Source organism: Pelophylax lessonae, assembly GCF_965119305.1.
Source record: "Pelophylax lessonae genome assembly, chromosome: 6".
Taxonomy (NCBI): domain Eukaryota; kingdom Metazoa; phylum Chordata; class Amphibia; order Anura; family Ranidae; genus Pelophylax; species Pelophylax lessonae.
Window position 1 is genome coordinate 33,091,675 of NC_138773.1, and position 19,274 is coordinate 33,110,948.

The window sequence follows — 19,274 nt, forward strand, 5'->3', positions numbered from 1 at the left end:
AATACACATGTTTTGAGCTTCATGAAACCTGCCATCTACTGTTCTGGCAGTGGTAATTTTTATAATTGTAACGAGTAACTATGCAGCACAAAAAAAAAATACTGGAGTAGAAGTATTGAAATCATTGAAAAAATGTAGTGAAGTAAAAGTGGAAGTAGGAGAAAAAAATTCTACTCTAGGAAAGTACAGATACCGCCTTTCGATACTTAAGTACAGTAGTGAAGTAGTTCTACTTAGTTACTATACATCTTTGTGAGGGACAATCAGGCTGGGGAGGAAAGGAAGGGCTAGATGATGCTGGCCATCTTTAGTCCAGTTCAAGCTACAGAGAGTTGCATCTTCCAGTTGAAAATGCCTTGATAATTTTGACCAATCCTGTAGATAAGTGAATCTGCTGTGCAATGCTCTGTATGTTTTTTCAGCCATTGCTAGGTCCGCCATGCCCCGACAGAGGAAACCGGTCCCTGAGCTGACTCTGGATCTAACCCCTTCCTCCCTGCAAATGTTGAAGAGGGCGCAGCTGCAGCAATACTGCAAGAAGCTTGGCCTGGGCGGAGGGGGAAAGGTGAGTCCTCTTCTTGGTGAGGATGCTTTGCATAAAAGGTCTAGAGTAGGGCATTGACTATCTTTCTGTCTGTAGAACACGGAGCTTATCCAGAGGCTGAAGGATCACCTCAAACAATCTGCAAACAGCAGCAAGGTAAGTCAAACCCAAACACACGCCTCCTATTCATGTCTGCTCCAGCCCGGGACTATTCGGCCCTTTTTGAGGTACAGCTGTCTGAAGTTTTGCCATTTGTAAGGAGGCACTTGCTTATTGTATATACACTATATTATCAAAAGTATTGACGCCTGCCTTTACATGCACATGAACTTTAATGGCATCCCAGTCTTAAGCCTCGTACACACGCAACGAATTTCCGCCGACCAGTCGTTCGTATTTTGTCCAGAGTGGTGTCTGTTGGTTGGAATGTGCTCTACTGCACACGAATTTTGTTGTCCGACAGAATTCTACTTCAGAAGTGATGTCATGTGTTGGATTGCTTTCTTTGTGTTCTTTCTTCTCTGAGCATGCCTAGTCTTGCTCATAAGATTTTTTCCCTGTCGAAATCTGTACTGACTGCACAAAAATCAGACGTGTTTTGACGGGTGGACAAAAAATTTTATAGCCTGCACACCAGAATTTTTGTCAGCCGAAAAGTCGGAGTCGGTTGTCGAGAGCACTATACTAACAAGCCGAAAATCGGCAGATCGGTCATCGGACGAAAATTCCCGGCCGAATTTCGACTTGTGTGTACGGGCCTTTAGCCCATAGGGTTTAATATTGAGTTGGCCCACCCTTTGTAGCTATACCAGCTTCAACTCTTCTGGGAAGGCTGTCCACAAGATTTAGGAGTGTGTCTATGGGAATGTTTGACCATTCTTCCAGAAGTGCACCACCCAACCCAAAACTCCCTTATCTATGTCTTTATGGACCTTGCTTTGTGCACTGTTGCGCAGTCATGTTGGAACAGGAAGGGGCCATCCCCAAACTGTTCCCACAAAGTTGGGAGCATGAAATTGTCCAAAATGTCTTGGTATGCTGACGCCTTAGAGTCCCTTCACTGGAACTAATGGCTGGAATACACGGGCCGAATTTCGCCCGATCATTCGACCACCGACTTATGAAAAAGTGTTCCTTGGTCGAAAATGTTGCCAACATACACAAGCCGAATATCACCCGACCGTGTGACCGCCGACCATCGAAACAGTGCATGCGTGATGTTCTACAGATTTTAAAAGAACGACCTTAACACCAACGTATAGAATATCGTTCGTTCGCAAACGAGACGACAGAATTTTTCATTTTTTTCAAACGGGATTTTTCGTTCACAATATCAGTTACTGATGGCTGGGCATTAATGAGTAGAATATCGGCCGATCCTTCGCCCAACGGAAATTTTGGCCCAATTTTTCTTATCGTGTATTCTGGTCCTAAGGGGCTAAACCCAAGCCCTGAAAAACAACCCCAGACCAATCCCTCCTTCCACCAAATGATTTGGACCAGTGCACAAAGCAAGGTCCATAAAGACATGGATGTCGGCTTGTCTGCGTTTCTGAGACCAGCTAAGTGTTGGTGTCTCTTCTGAGACTTTCCAAGTATTATGTTCTATTCTAGGAACCTTAAAGTGTTGGCATGTCCTCGTCCTCCTGGGACCCTCCAAATCACAGCAACAAGGGGACATGACATCAAACTAACTGGAGGAAAGTTCAAAAGTAATCTTAGAAAGTGTTATTTTACAGAAAGCGTAGTTGATGCTTGCAATAAACATCCAGCAGAGGTAGTGAGACGGTCAACAGTAAACCAATTCAAACATGCTTGGGATAAACCTAGATCTATACTCGACATACAAAAAAAGAAAAAAATGGGCAGACTCGATGGACTACTGTCTTTTTTTTTCTGCCGTCCATTTTCTATATAATGGGCCATACACACTATAAGATTTTCTGAAGACTTTTTCCTTTTAGATTTACCAAAACCATATAATATGAGGTCAAACCTAAACAATTTCAATTTGTATGCAATCTGGCAGGCCCTTGCACTACATAGAAAAGGTAAATCTGAAGGAAATCTGACCACAAAAGTTGGATAGTGTGTATCCAGCTTAAGAATCCAAGAGTGGCCCTAATCTACAAATGGCCACCTTAGAAATATACCACCTACTTAGGTGTGTGGCTTTGATGTAATTCTCCTCTTTGTTGGTGCCACTTGGTCCGGTATGCTGTACTCACCTTTGTCGTGTAGGTAAAGTCCCCAGGGGCCTCAGTTACTCCACCTTTCTTAGCCCTGTGCAATGTATCAGTCAACTTGTGTTTGTACCACGAAGTATATGTTCCCTCTACCTTCGTACACTTATCTCCAGGTCTACTCCTCTTGCATGGTTTATGTGTGATGACATGTTTTCTTTGACAGAAGCCTCTTCAGACTCCTCCACCTCCTCCTGCACCGCAGAATGAAAGTCAGCTGGAGCTGGCAGGTAAGACCTTTTGATACCCCCTTTTACACAGTCCCTACATACAGCAAATGAACCCACCGGTAGAAGTGTTGTTGCCCTGTTCAGAGTTTCTCAAGGGAGACCTGTCGAAAAAGGAGTAGTCTTCAATTCGTTTTCTTGATGCGTTGCTTAATAAAAAATTCTGTTTCTTTCATTTTATTTTTTTCTTTCCTTGTCTCTCAGGATACCACTGAGTTGCATGTTGGTGGGCAACACACTGTGCCAATGGCCCAATGTATGCCCTGTAGACATTAGTGTATATATCATACTATAACGCTTGCTCTAGGTTGGTCAATTCACAGGCAGCCAAGCAGAAATTTGGGGCAGATCTAGGCTCCTTCCCAGCTTTGATAAAATCCAAGTAAAGAAATTTACTAAACTTATTTCATTCCAAGTTGGCACAAGTTCATTACAATAAAACCTTGGATTACGAGCATAATTCCTTCCAGAAATGTGGTTGTAATCCAAAGCACTCTTTTATATCAAAGAAAATTTCCCCATGAGAAATAATGGAAACTCAGAGGATTCGTTGCACAACCATTTATTCAGAAATCCTTCAGTTTATAGTCCATATAAAAAGATTATAGCAATGGGAAAGATTGTGTGACCATAAAATGTCCATCCACAAATGGCGCCTCCACAAGGGGATTAGAAGTAAAATCCAGCAGGATCTACAGAGCATAAGAGCCGGTCCACACTAGCGCGACTTGTCAGCCTGACAAGTCGCGCTCCCTCGCGGTCTATTGACCGCTACAGGACCCGTTCTAATAGGAGCGACACAAGTCGCTCCGACTTAGGCTGGCCATACATGTTCCAATTTTCTGTCCAATTTTCTTGAAATTTACCTTCAAGTATGTAGTACAAAGTCCTGCCTAATTAGATACAAGTGAAAGTGTTGTTTAGCTTTGACCTCACATTATGTGGTTTGTGGTAGATCTACCAGAAAACTGTACAAAAAAAGTTGAACATGTATGGCCAGCCTTAGAAAAAGGGTCCTGTACTACTTCGGGGCGACCTCGGAGCGACTTGCATAGACTTCCATTATGTGAAGTCGCCCCGAAGTCGTGGTGCATGGGAATGCACAAGTCGCCCCCGAAGTAGTACAGAGTCGTGTCGCCTCAGTGTGAACCGGCTCTAAGAGAAGAGGCGCCTCAAAGTGTAGCAATATGGTTACGTTTTAATGAAGGTTCAACATTTAGCAACTCACATGGTTGATGATTAAAAGAGGCACATCTAAAGCCCTGTACACACGATCAGATTATCAAACGATCTGTCGTCCGTTTTTTGTGGCATGCTAGTCTGATGTGGAAAGTGAAGAGGTTATTTTCATACGAATTTTACCGTACGACAGAATTCTACTTCAGAAGTGATGTCATGTGTTGGATTGCTTTGTATGTGTTCTTTGTCTCTGAGCATGCCTAGTATTGCTCTTAAGATTTTTTTTCCGTGGGAATCTGTACTAATGAGACGAAAATCGGACGTTGTATTACGCACGACAAAAATTTTATAGCCTGCACATCAGGATTTTGTCAGCCGAAAAGTCGCAGTTGGCTGTCGAAAGCACCATACTAACAATCCGAAAATCGTCAGATCAGTCGTCGGACGAATTTTCCCTACAGATTTTCTTATCATGTGTACGGGCCTTAAGCATGCAGGCATCTGGGGGAAAGCTGTCCACATAGACCATCCTCTTCCACAACCGGCTCTCACTGATGTCTGTCTGCAATCGTGACCGGTAAGACTACCCTGCAATCTGAAAGCGAGGCTTGAAATGCTCGTGGAGTACAGTGTGGAAGGGATGATGTTTATAGCGGTGTGGAGGATGGTCTATGTGGATAGCTTTACCCCGGATGCCTGCATACTTGGATGTGCCTGTTATATTCATCCACCATGTGAGCTGCTAAAAGTTGTACCTTCATCAACCACTTAAGCCCCGGAAGATTTTACCCCCTTCCTGACCAGGCCTATTTTGCGATTCGGCACTGCGTGACTTTAACGGACAATTGCGCTGTCGTGCGACGCTGTACCTAAACTAATTTGACGTCATTTTTTTTTTCCCACAAACGGAGCTTTCTTTTAGTGGCATTTGATAACCTGTGCGATTTTTACCTTTTCGGCCAATTTTGTTTTATGCTACATATGTTTGGTAAAAAAAAAATCACAAAAAGCGTATTTTGATTGGTTTGCGCAAAAGTTATCGCGTTTACTAAAACGAAGGGAAAGATTTTTGTATATTTTTTTTTTTTTTTGCGCGGAACTGCGACATTGCGGCGGACAGATCGGACCCATGACTGAAATGTTTGACACTTTTGGGGTTACCAGTGACATTACTGCAGTAATCAGTGCTATATATATATGCACTGTTACTGTAAAAATGACACTGGCAGTGAAGGAGTTAACTGTATTGGAGAGGGAGGGGTTAAGTGTGTCCTAGGGGCGTGCTTCTAACTGTGATTGGCTGTGGCTACTGGTGTAAGAACAGAGATCAACGGTCCTACATAGTAGAACCATCTGATCTCCATTCTTACACAGGGAAGAATGACAGGCGGCTGTAGTGTATTAACACAGACAGGCTTGTACAGGTTGCTTCTTTATTCACTGCACATCAGCATGCAACTAACTTCAGCCACACCCAGCTCCCAGACATATACATAATTGTAACATTTTGCAGACAGCAACTTAACCCGTTGCTTACCATACTACATTCCCTCCTCTCTTTGAATAAAACATAACATGCACAACGTATTAATAGGATTAACAAAATGCATGGATGAACAACTAAAAATGTAACCTATAAACTCCTGACTATACACATAGTCCTTAAGGTAGGCCGGTGGATTTGTTGCTCGTTTTTCTCTTGGCCATTCCGATGTGGATGGTTGTGGATTGAAGTCTGGATCACTGGCAGTATCATCACTACTCTTTGCCTGTTCGCCATCTTCCGATACTTGACCTTCTGACTCAATAAATTTCTTCACAAATGAGGAATTACGCACTTTTGTGTGTCCATCTAAATCCTCTAAAACCACTTGAGTACCTCTTTTCTCCTTTACAACATAAGGCTCAGGTTCAAAGGACGGAGCCAGTTTGTTAAACCGATCACTTTGAAGCAACACCTTATCACCCTGTTGAAGGCCACTAGGTTGACAATGGCGGCGGTGGTTTGCATACTGTGCAGCCCGGATCTTCCTTTCCTCATCAATATGCCAAAAAGGTTTCTGACTTGTAGGAAGACCCCCAATGTCTGGCAATTTTGTCCTGAATTTGCGACCACAAAGAAGTTCCGCAGGACTAACGCCAGTGACAGTATGCGGAGTTGTGCGATAAGCCAAAAGAAAACGTCAGTTCCTTTTTCCAGTCTCTTCTCTCTAAATGAGCAATCCGCAAAGCTTTCAGCAAGGTTCGATTCTGGCGTTCCACTTCCCCGTTAGCCTGTGGCCAGTATGGAGTTGTACGATGATGTTCAATAGCATTTGATTTCAGATAATCCTGAAATTCCTGAGAAGTAAATTGGGCACCATTATCACTCACAATCCGTTTAGGCAACCCATGAGATGCAAAAATGCTCTCCAACCCCTCAATTACAGTTGATGATGTAGCTTTAGTGAGAACTACCACCTCTTGCCACCTTGAATAATAGTCCACAACAACTAAAAGATGGTGTCCAGATGGAATGTCACACAGATCAATGGCTAAATCTTCCCATGGTCCCTCAGGTAGAACAGTGTGAGTTACTGGTTCTGGTTTAGGTTTGCTGCCCACCAACTGACATGCTCGACATGAAGAAACCAAACGTTCCACATCCTTGTCAATTCCTGGCCACCAGACTTTCTCATGTAATCTTTGTTTGGTGCGTACAATGCCTTGATGGCCCTCATGGGCTAAATGTAATGTACGTTTCCGTAAATCTTTAGGCATCACAATACGATTGCCACGTAGAACTAGTTGTCCTGCAATACTCAGCTCTTGTTTGATTCTGTGATAGCTTGGGTCACAATCCACCCAAACCCCTTGTCTTACACATTTTCTCAACCGAGCAATTTCCGGATCCACAGATGACAATTCTTCAACCTCCCGCGGTGTCAATGCCTGAGGCATGGCGTTGGTAGCCACAAAACGAATGTACTCTTCTGCCAGGTTATGAACAGGTGCAGAAGACTGAGGCAATCTGGAAAGTGCATCTGCTGCATTAATCGGTCCAGGTCTGTACCGCACTGTAAAGCGATATGGTAACAATCTGAGAACCCATCTCTCAATTCTGGCGGATGGTTTTGAGCGTGGCGAATATATCACTTCCAGAGGCTTGTGGTCTGTGATGATTTCAAAATCAAGGCCGTAGAGATAGGTGTGAAACCTTTCACATCCCCAAACAACAGCCAAAGCTTCTTTCTCGGTCTGAGAATAACGTCTCTCTACATCAGTGAGGGATCTGCTTGCATACTGAATAGGCCTGTAATCGCCTGTGCATTGTCTCTGAACCAAGATGGCGCCTAACCCCACAGGGCTAGCATCGACAATAACTTGGGTGTGTGCAGTAGGATTGAAATAAGCCAAAGTTGTGGCGCAAGTCAGCCGTCTCTTAAGTTCATCAAATGCACCTTGTTCCAAAAAGCCCCACTTCCACGGGACTGCTTTGCGAGTCAACACTCTCAAAGGTTCACTGACAGTCGCCATATCTGGAATAAACTTGGCACAGTAATTCACTAGCCCAAGAAAACTACGTACTTCTGCAGGGTTTTCAGGATTTCTGGCATCAGACACAGCTTTAATTTTACAGTCCTCCGGACCAATGCCCCTGTCAGACAGCACATGGCCCATAAAAGTCATTTTATTCATTTGAAATGTGCATTTCTTCTCATTTAATGTTAACCCTTTCTCCTTCAAGCGATTTAGCACTGCACGGAGACGTTCATCGTGCTCCTGTGTGCTTGTTCCCCACACAATTATATCATCAGAAATGTTATGCGTGCCTTCACAACCATGTAGCACTTGCTGAATCACATGTTGATAGGCCTCCGGTGCGGACGATACGCCAAACATCAACCTCTTGTATCTAAAAAGACCTTTATGGCTTGCAAATGTAGTGATGACTCTAGATGCTGGGGTCAATTCAATCTGATAACCCCATTTCAAATCCAGTTTACTGAAGACACTTGCCCCATTCATTGCATGCAGAACATCTTCAATAGTGGGAATTGGATGTCTCTCTCTCTGCACAGCTTGGTTAGCACATCTCATGTCCACACAAATCCGAATATCTGTGCCCTTTGGTACAACAACTAACGGCGATACCCACGGAGTGGGCCCTTCCACAGGTTCAATAATGTCAAGGTCTAGCAGCTCTGCCAGTTTGTGCTCAACAGGTGATCTCAGGCTATAAGGAAGTCTGCGTACTGGCTGTGCAATAGGCTTTACATGTGGATCAATGTGAAGCTCCAACTGAAAATCCTTTAATTTTCCAAACCCAGAGAAGCAATCTTTAAATTCCTCTTTCAATGCAGAAATAGCAGGAGACACCATATTCACTCTTGCGCTGCCTACATCACGGCCAATCTGTAACACCCCTAGTGCCATTGCGGTTTGACGACCAAGCAGAGGCGACCCTGTGCCATCTACAACATAGAATTCGGTCTGCAATGGAGGACCAGTCTCATGTGTTTGAACAGAGGTATAAAATTTGCCTTTAAGTTGCAGTGGTGTACTGGAGCCATAAGTATAAATCTGTTTAGTGGTGTTACACAATTTAAGGTGATTTTCTCTGCCATTAAGACTGTGCCAAGAAGCCAAGTCCATAACATTTCATGTAGCTCCAGAGTCAATCAACACTGACACATCTGTATTTCCAATCTTAATGGTTAATGTCCCGGCTTGCAGAGAACACAGGGAGAATATAAATTCACAGTCAGGAGCACTCTCTTTTTATCCTCGGCTATAACATTTACTTGTGCAGATTGTCCTTTGGTTTTGTTATCTCTGGTTGTACTTCTACACACAGCTGCAAAATGACCTGTCTTTCCACAAGCATAGCACATTTTATTCTGTACCACAGTGCAGTCCCGACTTGTGTGTCCCGCCCTGCCACATTTATTGCAGGTGATATGTAAAGTCCTCTTTGGAAAACTCTCTTTCCTACTACAGATATTCCTATTATTATAGGTAGGTTTGGAGACTGTATTGACAGATGCAGTGTTCTTGGTTTCAATATGCAGAGCCTGGAGCTCAGACAGTTCAATGGCTCTTGCAATCTCCTGCAGACTAGTAAGTGTGAGACTAGGTTCTCTCAATAATCTCCTCCTGAGGTGCACAGATGTGCATTTCTCTATGACCTGATCTCTGATTATCTCCTCAGTTACAGTCCCAAAATCACAAGACTTTGCCAGATATTTCAGCCTAGTCACATAACTGTCTGTGGTTTCTCCCGGTTCTTGCACAGCCTGTCTAAACTTATATCTTTCATAGGGAATATTTTTCTTTGGCTCAAAGTACTCACTCAGTCTATTCATGGCTGTCTCATAGTCTGAATCTTCCCCTGTCGCTCCCAGGGTTTCAAAAATATCCTGAACTTGAGGTCCAGCTAGATGCAGCAGCATGGCTCTCTTCTGAGCAGGTGCAGTCACTCCTGTGGCTATAACATAGAGCTGAAATCCCTTCTTCCACTTGTCCCAGCGCTGTGAGAGACTAGTGTGGTCTCCAGACACATCAAACGGTCCGATAGCCGGTAAATCCAGAAAGCTAGCCATCCTCGTTGCCAAAATGTAGTGTATTAACACAGACAAGCTGTACAGGTTGCTTCTTTATTTACTGCACATCAGCATGCAACTAACTTCAGCCACACCCAGCTCCCAGACATATACATAATTGTAACATTTTGCAGACAGCAACTTAACCCGTTGCTTACCATACTACACGGCTTTGTTTACATTAGCCGCCTGCCTTTCTTCCGGTGTAACAGACGATCGCAAGTGCCCGGCGGACATCGCGCTCGCTCCCAAAACCCTTACAGGCTAGCGACGTAGCCCTACGTCGCTTTGCCTGTGAGGGGCTGACTGCCGACGTAAATAGTCGTGCGGCGGTCGGCAAACGGTTAAATGTAACCATAATGCTACACTTAGAGGTGCCTCTCTTCTGTTTTATACTCAGTTGTGACAGGACGCTACTCGTATATCAAGACATTGCTTGTTTATCAAGTTAAATTTTATCAAATTGTGCTTGACTTGCAAACTGCTCTCAAACCAAGTTGCACTCAATCCAAGGTTTTACTGTATTTCTCAATACACTTTTGTCATAGAGGAATTGCGTCAGTGTCCTGTGCTAGTTTGAAATAAAATGTTTGGTGAAGATAATGTGCAATCTTCCGTTTTTTACTTTAAACCTGTACCCATCAGGTCCAAAAAGGAAAGGATACAAATATGAGGCATGTATCAAATATGTGGCCCAACAGAATGGCCCCAGGCTGTTCTTTCTGATGCTACAAGAGAGTGGGTATTTATAATACCTTCTCTCTGGTCAGAGTAGAACAGACCTTGATGCCCTGGTATTTTGCATTAATATACTGCGTGTGCATTACATTAAAGCAGCCTATTAAACTGAATGGACTGGCGATGAGCCAAAATGTCCAAAAAAGGCCATGCACTGTTTTTGGCAACACCATGCACCACCATGTGTAGTAGTGTTACTATAGGTTTTGGTGCACTGCAGCATGTGCATTGGAGCAGTGTAGTGCAATGGTCTCCAAACTGCTGCCGGGGGGCCAGATGTGGCCCTTTGCTTGCCTCTATCTGACCCCTGGGGTATTTGTCCGCCAACTGACACCAAAGATGGGGCACCATTCCTCCCATTGACACCATCAATGGGGTACTGCCTTCCCTATTAACAAGGGACACTAATCATTCCATTAAAACCAATGACTGGGAACTGATGGTGGAGCATTCTCTACTCCCACTGGTCACAGTCCACCCCCCAAAGCCCGAAGGACAGTAAACGGGCTCTTTGCTTGGAAAGTTTAGAGACCCCTGCCCTAGTGCATTGAGGCGCGGTTTAAAATCAATGGCACCACAACACATGCACTCCTAATGTATGTTGTAGTAATGCACACGTTACTACAGGGCAGCACATTGGAAGAGAGGGTTTTGGCCCTTACAGAGTTGTGAGCTGCAGTTATAACCGACAGTCTTTCTGGTATGTAGTATTTCTTATGACTTCTGAACATTAGGTGTGGCAAATCATCATCACTGGTGGAATGTTTTTCTTCTTTTTTTTTTTTTTTTTTTTGTCTGTTTTTCAGGAGGACGAGGCTGGTGTGTGGTCCATGGACAGCAGTTGACCATTGATCATTGGTTCCTCCTAACTCTGCGCTGTGGCCGGGTTTGCCTTATGAGCCATGGCTCTTATATCCCTCTGCACCTTGCTCCTTCCTCCGTCCCCACTCCACCCGGGCTACAGGACAACCTCGTCTGTAGTGACTGCATGGACAGGTTAGTCCCCCCCCCCCCCCCCCCCCATCCAGATTACACAAACAAAACTACCCGGGCAATACATTATTGCTTGGCCTAATACTTTTATTATTTACAATATTGACATTTTGGATTTTAATCAACTGAAATCAATATCCTGTCTTAATATTTTGGTTTAGAAATCAGGAGAAGGAGTCCCGGCTCCAGCAAAAGTCAATTTTGGAAGGTATGTGTCATAGATGTTTGCATAGGGTGTGCCAGGTGTGCCTGGGGAAACACATCGCCCCATGTGCACTTGCTTTATTGCTCTGTGTGCCAGCTGAAAGATGGCAAGTCTTCCTCTTAACAGCTCTGCCAAGAAGGACTTGCACACTTCTCTTACCAATTTCACTGTGCAGGTTGATCCATGTGCCGGAGCCATATATACAGTGCATTGTGAAAGTATTCGGCCCCCTTGAACTTTTCGACCTTTTGCCACATTTCAGGCTTCAAACATAAAGATATAAAACTGTAATTTTTTGTGAAGAATCAACAAGTGGGACACAATCATGAAGTGGAACGAAATTTATTGGATATTTCAAACTTTGTTAACAAATAAAAAACTGAAAAATTGGGCGTGCAAAATTATTAAGCCCCTTTACTTTCAGTGCAGCAAACTCTCTCCAGAAGTTCAGTGAGGATCTCTGAATGATCCAATGTTGACCTAAATGACTAATGATGATAAATAGAATCCACCTGTGTGTAATCAAGTCTCCGTATAAATGCACCTGCACTGTGATGGTCTCAGAGGTCCGTTTAAAGCGCAGAGAGCATCATGAAGAACAAGGAACACACCAGGCAGGTCCGAGATACTGTTGTGGAGAAGTTTAAAGCTGGATTTGGATATAAAAAGATATCCCAAGCTTTAAAAATCCCAAGGAGCACTGTGCAAGCGATAATATTGAAATGGAAGGAGTATCAGACCACTGCAAATCTACGAAGACCTGGCCGTCCCTCTAAACTTTCAGCTCATACAAGGAGAAGACTGATCAGAGATGCAGCCAAGAGGCCCATGATCACTCTGGATGAACTGCAGAGATCTACAGCTGAGGTGGGAGACTCTGTCCATAGGACAACAATCAGTCGTATACTGCACAAATCTGGCCTTTATGGAAGAGTGGCAAGAAGAAAGCCATTTCTTAAAGATATCCATAAAAAGTATCGTTTAAAGTTTGCCACAAGCCACCTGGGAGAGACACCAAACATGTGGAAGAAGGTGCTCTGGTCAGATGAAACCAAAATCAAACTTTTTGGCAACAATGCAAAACGTTATGTTTGGCGTAAAAGCAACACAGCTCATCACCCTGAACACACCATCCCCACTGTCAAACATGGTGGTGGCAGCTTCATGGTTTGGGCCTGCTTTTCTTCAGCAGGGACAGGGAAGATGGTTAAAATTGATGGGAAGATGGATGGAGCCAAATACAGGACCATTCTGGAAGAAAACCTGATGGAGTCTGCAAAAGACCTGAGACTGGGACGGAGATTTGTCTTCCAACAAGACAATGATCCAAAACATAAAGCAAAATCTACAATGGAATGGTTCACAAATAAACATATCCAGGTGTTAGAATGGCCAAGTCAAAGTCCAGACCTGAATCCAATCGAGAATCTGTGGAAAGAACTGAAAACTGCTGTTCACAAACGCTCTCCATCCAACCTCACTGAGCTCGAGCTGTTTTGCAAGGAGGAATGGGCAAAAATGTCAGTCTCTCAATGTGCAAAACAGATAGACATACCCCAAGCGACCTACAGCTGTAATCGCAGCAAAAGGTGGCTCTACAAAGTATTAACTTAAGGGGGCTGAATAATTTTGCACGCCCAATTTTTCAGTTTTTTATTAAAGTTTGAAATATCCAATAAATTTAGTTCATGATTGTCTCCCACTTGTTGATTCTGCACGAAAAATTACAGTTTTATATCTTTGTTTTGAAGCCTGAAATGTGGAAAAAGGTTGCAAAGTTCAAGGGGGCCGAATACTTTCGCAATGCACTGTATGTAGACACACACACACACACACACACTTGTATTTTTGAGCTTTAGGGTGCACACCCTAATGCATTGGGCTGCACACCCTATGGTTGTTTGAAGATAATATAAGGAGTTGGCAAGTGATCTTAGAATTTCAGGACCAAGTCAGTTCAATCTAGGGCTCAGCATGTTCTATGGCTCTAAGTGTCCACTCCTGACAAAAGTAAAGGGAGGGATTCCACAGCTGCCTCTTCTTGTTGGTGTATGGATAATGACTACAGTTCCCAATAGTCTTCATCCTAGATTTGCATCACAGAAGACTACAATCCCAGATCATGTAGGATATGTCGGAAATGGAGTACTCCGGGCAGACAAGAGGCAGTGAGGTGGCCTGGGAAGCATTGGCTACCCGGTCTCATGGTTGTCTCCCAATGGCTGGATGTTAATCCTTACCAGCCTTTCAGCCTGGGACTACGTTTAAAATCATGAACAGAAGCCATACATTCCAATAACAGGTTTATGGCGGAATAGTAGAGGCTGGCTCTAGGAACACAGGGCTTATATCTGTTGGTACAAAAGTGTTGGCCCTTTGGGGGAGGAAAAAAACCAGAGAAGGGGAAGTAACTACATCTAAACAAGGAGTTTGGCTTGCATTACCGAGAGCTACGAGAGAATTAGGGTTATAGGGAGGGTAAGATTTTATGGTGTGTGGTGTGTTTTTTTTTTTTTTGCGCGGTTTAGTGTTAGAAGGAGGATTAGTTACAGGCACAGTTGGGAGTTTGGGGTTAGAGAGGGTAAAGCCTAGTACACACGCAACGATTATCGGCCGACCTATCGTCCGTCTTTTGTCCAGAGTTGTGTTGTGTTGGTTGGAATGTGCCTAGACTGCACACAAATTTCCTCTCCCAACAAAATTCTACTTCAGAAGTGATGTCATGTGTTGGATTGCTTTCTTTGTGTTCTTTCTTCTCTGAGCATGCCCAGACTTGCTCATAAGATTTTTCCCTGTCGAAATCTGTACTGACTGCACGAAAATCGGACGTGTTTTGACGGCGGGCAAAAATTTTATAGCCTGCACACCAGATTTTTTTCGGCCGAAAAGTCAGAGTTGGTTGTCGGAAGCATCATACTAACAAGCCGAAAATTGGCAGATCGGTCATCGGACGAAAATTCCTTGCCAATTTTCGACGCGTGTGTACGAAGCTTTAGACTTAGAGTTTCGGGGAGGGTTAGTTGTGTGGGGGAGTAATTCCTATAGTTATTTGGGGAGAATTGGTAGTGGGTTACAGGGAGGGTAAGACTTGGGGGTTCAGTGCAGGTTAGTATTTGGGCTACAGGCAGGGTTTCAGGAAGAATTATTCTTATAGGTTTAGTTATATTGGGATGGTTGGTGTTGGGGTTACAGGGAGAGTCATTCTTATGTTTTATTTTGTTTAATACATTTTTATTGAGAAAATATCAAAGCAGTACAGGAATGAAACGGTTCTAAAAAACCTAATGAAAAAACATCCCCACATATGGGGGGCAGGCATGTAACCCATTAGGAGTATGAATGACAAAAGTTGTGTAAACAAAGATGAAGGTTAAGAACCAGAACCAAAAGTATAAAACCCAAGTCAGACGCATGGGTCCCATGTCTAGCCAGACCCACTTTGTCCAAGGTATATGAACATTCTTATGGTTTTAGTTATATTGGGAGGGTTGGTTTTGAGGTTACAGGGGGGGCTTCCTGTTGGGGTTACACTGAGGGTTGGTGTTGGGTTTACACTAAGTTATGGTTACAGATAGGGGAGGGTTGGTTTTGGGATTACATGGAGGGACTTGGTGTTGGGGTTACAAGAAAGGTTTGTGTTGGGGTTATAGGGAGGGTCAATATTTGGGTAACAGGGTTGGTTACAGGGAAGATAAGAGGATTTCTTTTTTTTTTTTTTTTTTTTTTTTTTTTTTTTTTTTTTTGGCGGGGGGGTGGCGGGTTAGGCTTGGGTTACATTGAGGGTCAGTGATGGGGTTGCAGGGAGGGTTAGGTTTGCAGGGAGAGTAGATCTTTATAGTTTTTAGTTATGTTGGGAGGGTTGGTGTTGGAGTTACAAGGGAGGTTTAATATTGGGGTTGTAGGGGGGGGGGTTAGGGGTTACAGAGGAGGGTAAAAGGCTACCGGGGGGGGGGGGGGGAGGGGTGGTTAGGTTATAGGAAGATATAGTGTTGGGGCTACACTTGAGGCTTAGTGTTGGGGTTGCAGGATGGCTAAGAGCTGAGGGTTCAGGAAGGGTTAAAGTTACAGAAAGGGAAGAGTTGGAGTTACATGAGGGGTTAATGTTTCAGGAATGGTTTCGGTTACAGGGAGGAGTTGCAGTTGCACAATAGAATCCTATGCAAATGGCCCATCAGACCATGTCCAGGCAATTGGGGAAAATGGCTCTGGAGGATTTTGGGCCATCCAGTTAATAGAAAGTCTAAAGCCTAGTACACATGCAACAATTATCGGCCGACCGATCGTCCGTCTTTTGTCCAGAGTGGTTTTTTGTTGGTTGGAATGTGCCTAAACTGCACACGAAATGTTCTCGCCCGACAAAAATTCTACTTCAGAAGTGATGTTATGTGTTGGTTTGCTTTCTTTGTGTTCTTTCTTCTCTGAGCATTTCCAGTCTTGCTCATTAGATTTTTCCCTGTCAATCTGTACTGACTGACGGAAAATCGGACGTGTTTTGACTGCGGACCAGGGGCGTAACTACAGGGGTTGCAATTGCAACCGGGCCCCATGCTCCAGGGGGCCTGTGCTGCTCCCCTGTACATCTGGATAGGATAGGATGTCACAATAGAGAACCAGGAAGGGGTCGGTAAATATGTAATTTACCAGCTCCTTCCTTTTCTGAATGAGTCATAGTCAGTGACATTGTAAAAAAAATAAAATAAAATGATAAAAAATAATGCAATTAAAATACCAAAAAATAAAAACTATTGACACCAGTGGGTGAACTTCCAGGATCACAAAGGTCACACTTGCGACCGGGCCCTGGCATTCCCCCACCGTGGGGAGGCGCCAAGATGGCAGGAAGGGGGCCCACGGCAGAACTTGTGAAAGGGTCCCACAATGAGAGTAAAGGGCCCCATGCTTGAAGGGAAGGGCCCCGGCCAGGAGTTCGGGGGGCCCTTCATGGTTTCTTGCACCGGGGCCCTGAAGGTTCTAGTTACGCCTCTGCTGCGGACAAAAATTTTATAGCATGCACACCAGATTTTTTTCGGCCGAAAAGTCGGAGTCGGTTGTTGGAAGCATCATACTAACAAGCCGAAAATCGGCAGTTCGGTCGTCGGACGAAAATTCCCTGCCGATTTTCGAGGCGTGTGTACGGGGCTTTAGTTTACAAATTAATTGTAATGGAATATATAATTGTTTGTTCTGCAGATGGATCATGTCCGAACCCTGGAAAGTCTACCTCTATGGGGTAAGATGTATACAAATGAGTAAAAATTTATTTTCCAAAACATCGGAGTCCCTTTTACCTTCAGTCATGTGCATTTTTCTGCCTGCAGCACATCTCGCCATCGTCATAAGTCTGGAAGATTCCAGCCACAAGAAGACCCGGAGTATGCTAAAAAGGTAAAACTGTCAAAATACATCTACCTATATAATAGAATTATAATTTGTAGTCTAAAAATTAGTTTTTTTGCTTCTTTTTTTTTTTTTTTTTTTTTTTTTTTTTTTTTTAAATGTGAAAGCTGCTGTAAAGCTGACTGCCTTGTAAAATTGCTAGTTGACTGTCCTGATGTTGGAGGCTCCAATACTTAGAGTTATAGCTAAACTCTTGATTAACAAACTGATATAATACTAATCCTGTCTCGGGTAAATCCATAAAGTGTGTGTATCAGAGGCGTAACTAGAACCTTCAGGGCCCCGATGCAAGAAACCATGAAGGGCCCCCCAGACCCCTGGCCGGGGCCCTTCCCTTCAAGCCCGGGGCTCTTCCCACTAATCCTGGGGCTCTTTAATCTCATTGCATGGCCTTTTATTATGGTCCCGCATCAGGATCCTTTCACAAGATCTGCAGTGGGCCCCCTTCCTGCAATCTTGGGGCCTCCCCACAGTGGTGACATGCCAGGGCCCGGTCGCAAGTGTGACCTTTGAGATCCTAGAAGTTCACCCACTGGTTTGCTACCGGGCCCCCTGGAGCATGGGGCCCGGTAGCGATTGCAACCCCTGTAGTTACGCCCCTGGTGTGTATATGGTATGTGTGTGTGTGCGTATATGTTTATGTGCATATATATATCACAAAATTAAGTACACCCCTCACATTTTTAAATATATTTTATTCTATCTTTTCATGTGACAACACTGAAGAAATGACACTTTGCTACAATGTAAAGTAGTGAGTGTACAGCTTGTATAACAGTATAAATTTGCTGTCCCCTCAAAATAACTCGACACACGACCATTAATGTCTAAACTGCTGGCAACAAAAGTGAGTACACCCCTAAGTGAAAATATCTAAACTAGCCAGCATTTGTGGGTGCACAGCTATGGGTGGCAGCACCAGTAGCCACTCCTTTTGACAAAGCCTGTCATAGACCCACCCCCTGGGAGTCCATCACCACGTGATAACAGGCTGTCATGATCCCGCCTCGTGGGAGTGTGTTATCACATCAGCCTGGGCTCTTACAGTACGATACTGCAGAGGGTAGAACTGATTGCAGTTACCAAGCACAACAATGGACAAGTTATTGGCAAAAACTCCCACCACTTGATTACGTACCACGGATGGTGCATAGATTAGGCCATGTTGGCTTTGGTTGGCAGTAAGTGATTGTAAAGGCCCGTACACACGTACCGATCGTCGGCATACAAACGTCGGCGGACGAAGGATCTGCCGATTGTACGCTTGTTAGTATGGTGTCTCCGACAGATGTCAGCGCACATTCTGCAGACAAGAGTCTGTTGTGCAAGCATGAAAATTTTTGTATGCCGACACCAGAACGGCCGATTGTTCGCCAGTCAGTACAGAATTTGGCCGACATACCTCAGATTTGCAAGACTGGGCATGCTCAGAAAAGAAAAAACACAGGGAAAGTTAACCATTACGTGACATCACTTCTGCAATCGGCTGTAGTCGGCGGACAAAAGTCTTGTGCAGTCTTTGCACTTTTCAACAGACACCGACATTCCGGGGACAAAAGACGGACGATCATCGGCAGACGATCGGTACGTGTGTACGGGGCTTTACTGACACAATGACTTTTACTTCTTGCAGGTGGATGAACTTCTTCACCAAATGGCCACGGGACACGTCGACTCCCAGAAAGTCCTACAGCCCATCCGTCCAGGTGTTGTCCATTCTCCAATAGCAAAACATGAACTCAGCCCTGTTTTCATTTGATGCCTGAGCAGGGGTGCAAGACTGTGCAAAAAAAAAAAAAAAAAATCTTCTTTTATGTAACTGACGAAAAAAAAAAAAAATTCCAGGAATCTTGCTCCAATGATCTCCGCGCACAGAATTCCTTCATCTCTCGCTGTGTACGCTATAGAATGTTTGCCCATTTTATATTTTTTATTTCTTTCTACATAGTGGCAAATAAAATACTTTTTTATTAATTGGTTCTTCATCTACAATTTTAAGAATATTCTGACCACCTGAGCTGACTCAATAAAAGTGTCATAGTAACAAACCTGGTTTTATGTTACTGAAGATTGATTAGCTCAAGAAGGATTCCTGAATGGTTGCTGTGGGTAATTTTTGTATTTCTCTTTGCACCATTTGAGAAGGTCCATGCATCTTGATTCAAA

At 44.0% G+C, this 19,274-nt stretch overlaps 1 protein-coding gene across 1 annotated transcript; it reads left to right on the top strand.

Annotated features, from left to right (window-relative positions):
- Positions 1–429: 429 nt before the first annotated feature.
- LOC309558040 (uncharacterized protein) lies at positions 430–18,867 on the top strand (the record flags this gene model as incomplete). Its single annotated transcript, XM_082260964.1, has 8 exons — positions 430–565; positions 641–700; positions 2,954–3,017; positions 11,320–11,509; positions 11,668–11,714; positions 16,902–16,941; positions 17,030–17,096; positions 18,742–18,867. The coding sequence occupies exons 1-8, from the start codon at positions 440–442 to the stop codon at positions 18,865–18,867; spliced, it is 720 nt and encodes a 239-aa protein (XP_082117090.1). The 5' UTR covers positions 430–439.
- Positions 18,868–19,274: the final 407 nt, after the last annotated feature.